The 12,691-nt window shown below is 38.1% G+C and overlaps 2 protein-coding genes and 1 long non-coding RNA gene across 6 annotated transcripts in view; 2 read left to right on the forward strand and 1 right to left on the reverse strand.

Annotated features, from left to right (window-relative positions):
* Positions 1-12,691, reverse strand: part of LOC5567407 (NADPH-dependent diflavin oxidoreductase 1) — a 39,004-nt gene that overhangs the window by 13,451 nt on the left and 12,862 nt on the right. For 2 of the 4 annotated variants that reach the window (XR_002502654.1, XM_021854939.1), the window contains one exon: positions 11,415-12,665. The exons of the other annotated variants lie outside the window; for them this stretch is intronic. Coding sequence is in view for 1 of the 2 variants with exons in the window: in XM_021854939.1 (XP_021710631.1) it covers positions 11,489-12,665 (1,177 nt within the window). In the remaining variant the exon portion in view is untranslated. Of the gene's footprint in view, positions 1-11,414; positions 12,666-12,691 lie in introns of those variants that run through there. 4 annotated transcript variants of the gene reach the window in all.
* On the forward strand, positions 1,017-2,103 carry LOC5567405 (U3 small nucleolar ribonucleoprotein protein IMP4). The gene has a single exon (XM_001657368.2). It carries the CDS (start codon positions 1,128-1,130, stop codon positions 2,067-2,069), a length of 942 nt encoding a protein of 313 aa, XP_001657418.1. The 5' UTR covers positions 1,017-1,127; the 3' UTR covers positions 2,070-2,103.
* LOC110679633 lies at positions 9,026-9,918 on the forward strand. Its single transcript, XR_002502661.1, has 3 exons — positions 9,026-9,393; positions 9,451-9,618; positions 9,690-9,918. It is a non-coding gene; the product is annotated as an uncharacterized LOC110679633 (long non-coding RNA).

Consider the following 12,691-nt stretch of genomic DNA (forward strand, 5'->3'; position numbering starts at 1 on the left):
AATCAGTCGCATTTTGAGGCGTGCTCATTTGAATTGATGGTATCTCCGGCGATATCGTTTGTTTAGTCTCGGAAATCTCGCCAGCGGGAAGCGGGCAGAACAAAGAATCATCTGAATGTTTCCACTGATGTGTTTTGATAGAAAAATACTGTGTATTTGGCGTTTGAAATTTGGTTGCCGATAATAGTCGAATGGTGCCGAAGCCGTAAGTCTCCCTACATGAAATGTAAAATTTCGTAATCATTTAAAATTTTACTACAGAAACATTGTGCTAACAAATGAAACCAACTTTAAGGAACGAAAAACCTGCTAACACTTATTGTCATCATGTTTAAAACTTAGTATTTCATTTTGCCCCACCCGTTTTGGCCTACTCCGGAGTACCTTATAGCAGTAAGAACTCATATTTACAGAAAAAATGTCGATTAATTCGATTAATCGAAAAATACTAGTCAATTAATCGTTATCGATAATCGATATTCTTGGACTGTAATCGATTACCAACTAATCGATTAATTGAGATTTTGCGACAACCCTACGTGCGAGCAGTCTAATCCCAATGTGATGGATTTTACCAGGCAATGGACATGCCCTATATCAACTGCAGCGATTTGCAGTAGACAGGATGTCCCGGGCCCGATCTATCTGACAAGCCAATCGAGCCCTCTGTCACCATAGAAGGTGGTGTCTCCATCATGTCGATAGCCTGGATTTTACTAAGGTGGCGCAGATGATTGATGCGTACCACTAGTCCTCTCTTTTATTCTCCCGCTGTTCTTATGCAGCGCAAATAGTGACGTCACTATTTGCGCTGCATAAGAACAGCGGGAGAATGAAAGAGAGGACTAGTGGCACGCATCAATCATCTGCGCCACCTTAGTAAAATCCATCACATTGGTCTAATCCAGTAGCTAAGTAGAAATGTGTCACAGTGTTTAGTCATATTGAATTACATCAGCCAAAGTAAAATTCACAATTTTGCAGCCCCTTGGCAGTTTGCAGTCATCAGAAACGTCATTAAAATTTGGAAAACAACAAAGCGTGTTTTCAAAGTTTGCCAAACGTGCCGCGTTTAGATTTCGATTTCTGTGTTAATTTTCACTAAAAAAAAGTGTAAAATCGGAACAATGCTTCGAAGGCAAGCCCGTCTCCGCCGGGAGTACCTCTACCGGAAAGCCGTAGAGAGTAAACATAAAACCCTGCAGGATAAAAAATCGAAAATCAAGAAGTCTCTGGAAGATCACACGCCGATTCATGGCGACCTGAAGAAGGATGCGTTGATGCTGCAAGACAAGCTCAAATGGAACGACGAAGGGCCAAAACGTGCGGCGGAAATCGGAGGAATCAGTGGAGGTGCCAATACGGCCGATTCACAGGACGACGAATACCGATATGCTGGCTGCGAGGATCCAAAAATTATGATCACCACATCGCGAGATCCGTCCGCAAAGCTAAAGCAATTCGTCAAAGAATTGAGATTGCTCTTCCCAAACGCACAACGAATGAATCGCGGTAACTTTGAAATGAAGCAGCTGATCCACGCTTGCCGGGCGAATAACGTGACGGACTTCATAGTGGTTCACGAACATCGGGGTGTTCCAGATAACCTTATAATCTGCCATCTTCCTTATGGACCAACGGCTTCCTTCAATCTGTCAGGGGTCGTAATGCGTCACGACATTCCCGAAATTGGACCAATGAGTGAGCAGAAACCACATTTGATCTTCCACAACTTTAAGACCAAGCTTGCCGAGAGAACAATGTCCGTTTTGAAGTATTTGTTTCCGGTTCCCAAGGAGGATTCGAAGCGAGTGATGACATTTGCCAATCACGATGACTACATTAGCTTCCGCCATCATACGTTCAAGACGGTGGACCGGGAAATGGTACTGACCGAGGTGGGACCCAGATTTATGCTGAAGCTGTACCAGATCAAGTTGGGAACGCTGGATGAGCTGGACGCGGCGGACACCGAATGGGTTTATCGGCCTTACATGAATACGGCTTCCAAACGACGGTTCCTTTCGGATGACGACGGTTGGCAACAGGATGATGATGTACAATTATAGGCGTATAGCAATAAAAGTTTCTTTGTAAAATGAATGCGTTGCTTGTGAACATTTAACTCCGAAAGCCCGTTGGGTCCCACTATCTGCTGAGGAGATCCCAATTTTTTACAAGAACATTATCTGATCTGAATGGTTACAACGCTTACGGCCTTATTCAGACTACGGAGCAGTGTTGATAGACTCACACTCAAAATCTCAATCAATACGCTTTCCCGTGAGAGCAAACTCATTAGCAGGGTGTCTACTACCTGGAAAAACCTGGAATTATCAGGGAATTTTATTCAACCTGGAAAAAACCTGGAATTCTCAGGGAATTGTGATCACAATCAGGGAAATTATTTTGAGTCTGTAATTTATGATAAAATATGTTCGCGACAAAGAATTTTGGCATCAAAACCCAGAGCTAACTACAGCTTATGCTCGATAACTGGGCTGAGAGAACCTTCCAGTTAGCGAGCAGTGCTCGATAACTGGACTGCCATTCCAACGCACACACACATTCAAATAAAAATCGAGGGGGACTTAGATGCAAAGTTTTGGTTGGCGTCATTCGGTTTTGGAATCGCGTCGTGTTCGTGTCATTCCGTCATTGAATTCGCGTTTTAATCGTACCGTCTTGTAAATTTTGAGGTGAATTAAACAGTTTTCGTTCCTGCAATGGACATCCCACCGGGCACCAACCGCAAACGAAAACAAAAAACCCTTACGTTGGTGGAAAAAGTTGAAATTATCGACGATTTCGAAAGAGGAGGTGGATATTGCACATTGAATTGAAAAAAAAAAAATTAAAATCTAAATGAAAAAAGACAAATTTACAATTAAAAAAATAATGCCGAAACCTTATTTTGCATTTGCACGCCCCTCGTCAGTTACGGGATGGTGAAAGTTTCTGACGTTTAACTGTTTTTTAACTGGGCTACAGCCCAGTTAGCGAGCACCCAGTTAAAAAGCAGCCCAGTTAAATAGCACCCAGTTATCGAGCATTAGCTGTACTATTTGCTGGAAAGTTATCTGGAATTGAAAAAAATTCGGCTGTGCCGCTTTCAAATCACTATTTCAACTGTTCAGTGAGGATCTTTTTGATTATGAAATTTTATCGACTTATCAAAACATGATTTATTTTTTTTAATATCTTTATATTTGATCAGTAAAGGATTCTCATTTGTAGGATTGGTAGCAGGTTTGTTTTTGGAAACTTGTTCTGCAATGCAAGGCTTTATTTGTGATGAAAGGTCTCTGCAGTCTTTATTTTATTCGAAAGGGTCTCTAAAGTCCCTTTCTTCCTTATTTTGCTTGAAGTGCAAAATTTCATCTCATATTTCTCGAGAAAATCATAATGAATTATCCTAGTGATTTTTTCAGAGATTTCATCTGGAATACTTTCAGGTACTAGTACAGGGTTCTCTCCAGAAATTCTTCAAGAGATTCCTCTATCAATTCTTCTAGCAATTTTTCAAAGGATGCTTAAAGTATTTCTCCAGAATTTGCTTTAGCATCACTACTTTCAGTATTTTTCACTTGAGCACTTCAACATTACTACCTCCATTAATTTTCTCATGGGTTAATTGAACAATTTTTCAAAGACTAGCTTAGGACTTCCTATTTCACTTTCTCTAGTATTCTCTAGTTGTTGCTCTAAAAAATCTTCCTAAGATTTCCACATACTTTCTTCCAAAAAAAACCCGACTATATCAACTCCAGAGTTTTTGATAAAATTCGTTTAAGGATTTTTATCCAAGGAGCCCGACAAGAATTGCTATGCTATTTCATACACGGTTACTGTAAAGAATTACTTCAAAAATTCCACAAGGTGTTATCCGAGTAAATTATTGAGTTTCTCTACAAATTTTCTTGGAAAACAGGATAACTGCAGTTCTTTCAAACATTAGTCAGCAAATCTGTGAGAATCTCCAAAAGGTGATTAAATGTACCACACCAGATAACACTACAGCAATTATGCCAAGAAATCCATCGATCATTCCTACACAATTTTTTAGGTACTTCGCCTGATGTTTTTCAAGAAGTTCCTTCACAAAATTATTATTTACACCAAGAGATTCAATTGATTTGTTTTTTTTTTTTGTTATCTTAGCAAAAATCTAGAAAATCTTCTAAAATTCTATCTAACCTAAAGAAACCTTTGAAGTTATATCTGAATCTTTGGGCGAATACCTAAAATAATTTCTGATGAAATTGCTTGAGAAAATCATTGAAATTGCATACAGTAATACAAAATGTTTTATTTGTCGTAATGTCACGAAAAATTGGAAATAATTTCAATGGTTTGGTAACCGAACTCCATCAGTGAACAAGAACCGTGGTATCAAACAAGGATATCCGATAAGCCCGATCCTGTTCATCCTAATGTTGCACCATGTCCTATCGACGCTAAAGGAGTTTCTGCCGGAGCTCAATATAGATGAAATCACTGAAGTAGCTCTTCCGTTTATTCTCGCATACGCAGATGACCTACTCTTTCTCTGCGAATCGGCAGAAGACATCGAAAAGATTATTGAGTTGCTTGAACCACTCCTCGCCTCAATTGGATTGGAAATCAATCACTCAAAATCTAAAGTTCTATTCAGGATACCACAAATTTCGGACAACTGCGGTCCGGATTACGACCAACAGTTCGGGAAATACACACTAAAGGTTACCTCAAAAATACGCCACCTAGGGGCATATATTACAAGCAGCCTAACGCGTAAGGAAACGACACCAGAACGCATAAAAAAGGCTTATAAAGCGTTTTACGTCCTGGGTAGCTTTCTCAGGAGACATCCGCTAAAATGGAACACTACTAAACAACTATACCACTCGCTGATTACACCAGTCGTGTCCTACAGCATGGAAGTAGCGACATTGACTAAATGCAACAGGAATTCCCTCAGACGGATGGAGAACACCATACTCACCGCTCTGAAAGCACTCAGTGTCCCAACAGATCGTGAAAATGATGTCCAATCGGAACAATCTCAAAACGACGAAGTAGATTACAGCGGAGATTTCGAAGAAGAGCCCCAGCCACAAGCACTTGCCCCACAAGAACTGGGGGGGCGCACTATAAACAATAAAATTCGGATTAATAGACTAAACTTCATGGGACATCTGTTCAGGAGCTCTCCAAATGGGGTATTGACGAAAGCCCTGAATTACAAGATTCCGGGTAAAAAGAAGGTTGGACGGCCGTGCTACACCTGGAAAACATGTGCCAAACAGGACATAGAAAGAAGTGGATGCTCTTTACAGTATTGGAAGGACATCGCCAACGACAGGCTCAAGTTTAAGGACGCTACCAAGCGATTATATCAGGAAATGATCGAATCGGAGTATGACGAAGACGACAGCTTTCTAGACACTGACAGCGAAGATGACCTTCAAATGACGGAATTTGAAGGCTTCAGCGACGAAAAAGAAGAGAATTTCCAAGGTTATGACAATTAACTACTGAATAAATCGGTAGAACGTCTGAACCAGATCAAATATCAATACTTGCTCAAATCATTATATGGAATAAAGGTAACATAATTCATTTATCATTAACCATAAATTTTTCCACAGCGCACCATGTACACAACCAAAACTTCCACCTTCCCAGTATCCTTAGGCAAAACACTTCACTACCGCTACATGTATGATTAATTCAGGTTCTCTTTCATGACCCTGATTTATTCATTCGTGTAGTAGAAGTCTAGAGTAGAAGCAAAACTTAAAGAACCTACTGGTCAAAGATGTTGCGTTGCCTACTTCCCAAACTCCTATACCCCGGTGTATTATGGAAGGTGTAAGTTTTAAAACTTATGCTGGAGACTTGGCCCCTGACCCCCTTGTACATCAATAAAATAAAATAAAATAAAATGTCACGAAAAATTGGAAATAATTTTAGAAATATTCTCAGAAAAATGTCTGATCTGATTCTATGAGGAATCAAACTCTTTGCTACTGATTACTGTAACCATTTTTAAAATTATTGGAAAATATTTGATATAAAAAAATCCAATTTTGCAAAAACAATCTGGTATTAAACAATTATTGATGAAAAAATTCGTAACAATTATTCAATTAAGAACTCTCGAAACATCGGTAAACGGAATTTTTATGTTAAAATATTGTCACTTATAAAAAAAGAATTAATTTTGCATATCAGGTGTTCAAATAAGCCATGAAAATTAATGAATAATCCTCTTTTTGCACGACAACGCAGTTCACAATGACGAACAGAGAATTTACAAACGAAATAGAAAACATCATCATGATCAAATACAATTCAACTGAATAATATTTAAGCTTAGATATATTTAGCACCTTATTATTAGAATATTGGATATTGTAATAGCTCCAGATTGCTTTAAAAAATGTAAAGAGTAGAGTAAATAGCTATTAAATTAAAAACACTTTAAAATTTGTCATTAGTTTGTTTAAGCAATATTAAATAAGAGTATTTCTTGCACCTGGAATTATTTGATAGAACCTAGAAAAAACCTGGAAATATCAGGGAATTTCATTTTGATAAACGAGTAGACACCCTGATTAGAGATCCGCTTCGCAAATCTCACGCTTGAGATTTTGATGCAAAATCAACTCAATCAACTCAAACCGTAAAAAATGATTCAGCCGCAACACCCGGCAAAAACTCGTGAAACCCAAATGTTGTTGTTTACGTTAGAAAGGATTAACATAATTTTTCCAGACTAACAAGAAATTATTGCCGTGTGTGAGTAAACTGTGGAAATACGAGACAATGAGTTAAAAAGGTGAGCCAACTCATCCATGATTTTTTGACTGCTGGGTTGCATGATTGACAACTCACGCATGAAAAACCTCAAGCGTGAGTTGTGAGAAATTGAGTTTTTCACAACACTGCTACGGAGTTGTATCATGATACAAGCAATGTGATACAAGTTTCTTCGAAAAATTCCTTCAAAAAGAATTCTTTCGTAATTTCTTTTGGATTTTTTTTTTATTTCTTACGGAATATTCTTTAAAATCACCTTTGAAGATTTCTCGCGTAACTTTTCAAAACGTCCTAAGTAACAAATGTAAACAAATCGAGATTATCATTGCAAATCATTTGCGTTGCACCACTTAGCAGCACACTAGAACACTCGTTCTGATATATTAACAACAAATTAATCTATTCAAAGCTTAACAAAATGACCAATGTTCAAAACTGCATCGCTTTTAATCAATTGTTACATTGGACCTTTGATCAGAGAACCAACCACATGTCCTATGTAACATTTATGAATAAACACGATTCTAATGTTACATTGGACATTCCTGAATAAAGCTTTGGAATGGAGTTTAAAAGGTAGAATGATTTGTAGAAGCGTGTCTGAGACACTACTTAGATGCATAGAATGCCATAATAACTGCTTCTCAATCATTTCAGTCGATATTTTCAGAGTCGCACTGCCTCGCAAAATTGAAAACGCTCAAGTGACAAAAAGAGAATGAGTTACACAAAACTGTATTTTGGTCTTTTTGCCAAACCATGTTTTACCGTTTCGCTGGATTGGATCAGCTGCAACATCTCTTTTCATATTATTAGCGCATTGCGTGCATATAGGGGAATGATATTGAGCACAAGATTGAGCATCATGATGTCATTGTATCAATCTGATTCAGATGCATGGTCGATCAAGCATATAAATATGCTTCCCGGCAGCAACACGAGCAACGTACATGCGCGACTTGCTCACACATATTTGCAGAGCGATCAATCACCGAAGAGAGGAGAAGCTGTATGTATTTGTTAGACGTGGGCTCCTTTCTCGAGTTCCTACAACAAGATGGACGGCGTCGTCATCGTCATCATTCCCCACCACAATTTCTTGTTTCAACCGACGGCTGGTGCTGATTGCAACACAGCCGTCACCACCACCACGTCATGCAGTGGGAAACTCTCACATGATCATGTGGGCGAAACCGTCATAAATAAGGGGGAAAAATTGAGGGAGAATCAGTGAGAGAGCAAAATGTCCTACATACAGCTCAACGTTTCCCCTCCTTCTGTTGTTACATAGGACACATAGACGGATGGGAAGAAGTGACGTCGTGGGATTGAATGAATCAAAACAAAGCACAGCTGGTTTCTCCGATTAGCACACCGCAACAAAATGTCGATTATCAGCGAATTGAGTGCATATAGGGAAATGATATTCAGCATCATGATCTTATTGTATCAATCCGATTCAGACCCATGGTCGATGAAGCATATACATATCCCAAGGAACAATTGGTAGCTTTTAAGATACTTACGTGCTTAATACAAGCTGCATAGCTGCAACCATTGCTGAACAAATTTTTAGTTGAACCATTAATTGAATAATATTAATTTCCGCTTATAAAAAAGCTGTTATTCCACTTGCAGTTTGTGTTTTGAATAAGAGCTGAATAAACCTCCGAAAATGCAAATATAGTAGCTTTTGTTCTACAACACATAAGAAGTTTAACAATTGACTGATTAAAAGCTTCTATAGGTTGTAGCCATCATTTTAGTAGAATATTGAACATTTGATTAAAAACAAATCGTACAAAAGTTTCAGTGTCTAATACTTAAAATGTTGACCAGCATGATTAGTAAAACTTATAAACAATGTGAATGACAGTATATGAGTATGCTTTTATTCGAGCAAAACGTATCATGTCTTTTTATGCTGTTTTCAAATGATTCAAATGTTTTTCAAATCAAATCCAAGACGTGTATGCGATGGATGGATTAACGTAATGAACGTAATGGTGACGCAATGTATCAACGAGGGTAAAGTTCGAATCACATTGGATTAAAAATATCAAAATTTAATTTTTCCAAATGTAGTGATCATCATCTGCGACGTTATTGATATCAGAAAAAGTTACTAATCATAACATTTTTAATTATAATCGAAGTATAAATAATAATTTAACAATAGTTACATGAAAGTGGTTACCCAACTTACAGTCCAGTGTCACAAATAAACATATACATAGTTAATTATTGTTGAATAATGGCGAGGGGGGCGACACATCCAGATTATCTCAGTTTTTTACTAATCCCACAATTTTTTCGTACAGTGCATTCTTACTTTCCATCCAGTCCCATCCTCACTATCTGTTCCCATCTCTTCCATCTGCCTTTGCATCTTAAATCTTTTTTCGTACTACTCGCATCTCTTTTCAATCTAACCTGATTGACATAAACAAAACAAGCGATTTGTTTTGTTTTTAGCAGCGCTCCTAACTTACAGATTTCAGTTGCGCACCAGTAAAGTGTACTTAAAAATTCTTGTGGCCGTACAAAAATGTGTAATTGTTAGTCTTTTGAAACTTGCGAAAACCGGAGGTAAGAAATTATTGTGTTGTTTAGGCTATTAGTAGTTAATTTTGTGTTTCTTTGCAGCCGTGCGATGATTACCATATACTTTCATGCTGCTGACTACCGCCGGAATCAATCATCTCCGGATCGATTTGTGTGAAGCATTCGGTGTTGCAGCTATTCACCCGCGGTACCAAAGAAACTACCGATTTCCGAATGCAAGCCAGTTGCCGGGACTAGCAATTCTGTTCGGTATTTCAGCGTCACATCGCCGTAAATCGTAGGATGTTCAGCTATCTGATTACGTTTGTTGTAATCGGCAGATTGAGCCACCGAGCGAAATGCACCAGCAGAAATATGACGGATAAAGAACAGGATAGTATTCCCGAAGAAGTGCAGCTTTTCAAGATGATACTCTGTGGTGCGCATCACACAACTCCCCACAGTTGGAGAACATCATGGAGTGATCAGAACTTTCCCGTTGCGTAATAGGTATCTAGCCTGAAACGAGCAAAACCAAAAGTATAAACAGCTGATTGTCACTAAACAGTAAGTAAATATTCTTAGAACTCGTTCACAGACAAACAGACACTATCGACCGAAATTATAGCCGTGAAAGTATCAATGCTAAAACTACTTATTGTGGCTAGAGCTTATAAGCATGCATCAGGCATTTGTAAGTGCTGCACATTGGTCCAGTTTTAAACAATTATGGCAGAATTTCCGTATTCTCCATGTTTTACTTTTTCCAGTCATAATAAGTGCTTTGAGACATGGTTTATGGGGCCCAGACAGCCGTAGCGATAAACGCGCAGCTATTAAGCATGACCAAGCTGAGGGTCGTGGGTTCGAATCCCACCGGTCGAGGATCTTTTCGGGTTGGACATTTTCTCGACTTCCCAGGGCATAGAGTATCTTGCGTACAAAAATTATCATTGGCATAGTAAGCTCTCAGTTAATAACTGTGGAAGTGCTCATAAGAACACTAAGCTGAGAAGCAGGCTCTGTCCCAGTGGGGACGTAACGCCAGAAAGAAGAAGAAGATACATGGTTTAGGGTCGAAGACTTTATTTTGGGCAACGTCACAATATTTTGGTTTTCATTGAACTAAATTCTTACAAAATTGCTGTTTTTCATACATTTTAAGGCTTTCAACTTTATCAAAAAATAACTTTTAAGCAAGATACATCTTCTGCAATTGATTCCTTAGTTTTGAAAACGCGTTTGAGCAACATCTCCGCGAGGAGAGGCAGGGAGCAATTTTTACGGTATAAAGAAACTGTTCCCTCATTATTTGGCACATTCGACGGGCAAAGCGTGAAAAACCGGCAAAGTTCAAGCAAACATATTTAAAATTTCGAAGTTTTTCGATGATTTCACATTTTAAAAGTTAAATACAAGAAAATAAATGTGTGTTGGCAAACTACTATTAATTTTTTATATTCATATCCGTTTTCATAGTGAAGAACAAGAAGAGAATATGGTTTAAATCAAAATAAGTTCACCTGACCGTTGTGCACCACCCAATAATTAAAAAAAAGAAGTCAAAAAACGCAAGCAAACAAGCCAACTGTCAGTAAGCTGTCTTCTCTCTCTCAGGGTAATCTTAGCTATCTGATTTGGTAAATAAATGTTTGACTTCGTTTTTCAGCTAGAAACAAAGTTTAAATCGGGTTTTTGCCAACTCTTTGAAAAAACTGGACCTTTGTGTGTCGGTCGAATGTTGACACCATTCCATTTCCAACGGTTCGTTGAACCGTTTTCCACTTTTCAACTCAAATACCTATAAATTATGTAAAACGCTTAGTACAATTCGTTTTACGCACTATGGGTATATTGCCAAAATTGAATGGACACTGTAGGGACCAAATATAAAATATGAACAAAACCGATATGCGCGTTTAGTTATATGGCTGGAGCCCGGTCTGTTTGTTTGTGATTTGTTAATGAAGTGTTAAACTGCCGAGGTGACAATTAACTGTGATAATCGCTCTGTAAGACAATATACGCAATATTGAACATCACGAATAAAGAATAGAGTATTACGATTTTGTTTTGAACATTTATTTAATATTCGATTAGTCATCAATACATGATCATTCTGGTAGTTGGAATCTCTGATCTACTTAAATTTCTTTATGTATGTAACGCAATCTTCACAGTAATATAACAACGCTGACAATACTGCAGGCTTTTGCAAATGTGACATATAGTACTTTATGTCTTTAATGACATTATTGCTTGCTAAATCTAGAACATATTCTCCGTCGCATTCTATAATATCAAATGTACAGCCTTGAAGTCCAATACCTCTTGGTTCCACATTATTAGGAGGTCGTACAGGAGCTATTGATGCCGAATATGCACAGTTCTTTCCTTTTAAGTATTTGAAGCCATAGACTTTGAAAACAGTCAGCACACTATCCTCTTTAAGAAGTACATACTCTCCAACAACAATATTTTCGTAAATTTCGTTCACATATTTCGGATTGTCGCTTTTATCTTGTTTGTCGATAAAGCGATAATTTCGATCCGTGGAGCATTTTTGCAGCCCGGACGTCAACATCCACAAGAATGTTCGTTTCTTAACATGTACAATCTTGTTTTGGCGGTTTTTGATCTTAAAAACGTTTTTATAGTTTTGAGAGTCCTTTAACATTATTTCTTCTCCAATATTATGGAACAACTCATCCGCATCGTGTACATCAGGGTCGAAATTTTCCTTTTCGAGTGCTTCAAACTCCGCAGACACTGTTATGAACTCAAAATCGTCAGATGTTTGACTTGGTTTTTCCTTAAGGTGTTTGGTAGTGACACTACTTTCGAATGAAATTTGGCTTGCATCAATTCCTAGATCAACCAAAGTCTCATGGACAGCCGCACGAGATTGTTCAACAGCTTCAATAATTTCTTCGTTTGCCGGCATTTCAATACCATTTGAGTCTGCTTTTTTGCTTAAAGAAGGTAAGTTTAATGAGTGCTGGTTTCTGTGCATAACGTTTCTTTTAAACTGGATTTTATTTAATCGAGATTCAAAGCCTTGCATAGTGAAATTTACAACAGTTGATTCCGTTGACGAAAAGGCGCGAGCATCTCGAAATGTCCCTTCACAAGCTTGGCTTTGAAGCAATGTAGTATTGAACGTTGCACCAGTGTCACGACAATAGACAATGTAATTGATTAGAGCATGCGCATTGATTTCAACACCCCAATACACATTGGTGGTAACACAATTTTGCAAATTGTTGAATTTAGCTACGCACCAATTACGCCATGCTCGTATCAAAAACAGAACGTGCCTGTAATAAAATTATTATATATTTTT

The sequence above is a fragment of the Aedes aegypti genome, chromosome 1 (genome assembly GCF_002204515.2).
Source record: "Aedes aegypti strain LVP_AGWG chromosome 1, AaegL5.0 Primary Assembly, whole genome shotgun sequence".
Taxonomy (NCBI): domain Eukaryota; kingdom Metazoa; phylum Arthropoda; class Insecta; order Diptera; family Culicidae; genus Aedes; species Aedes aegypti.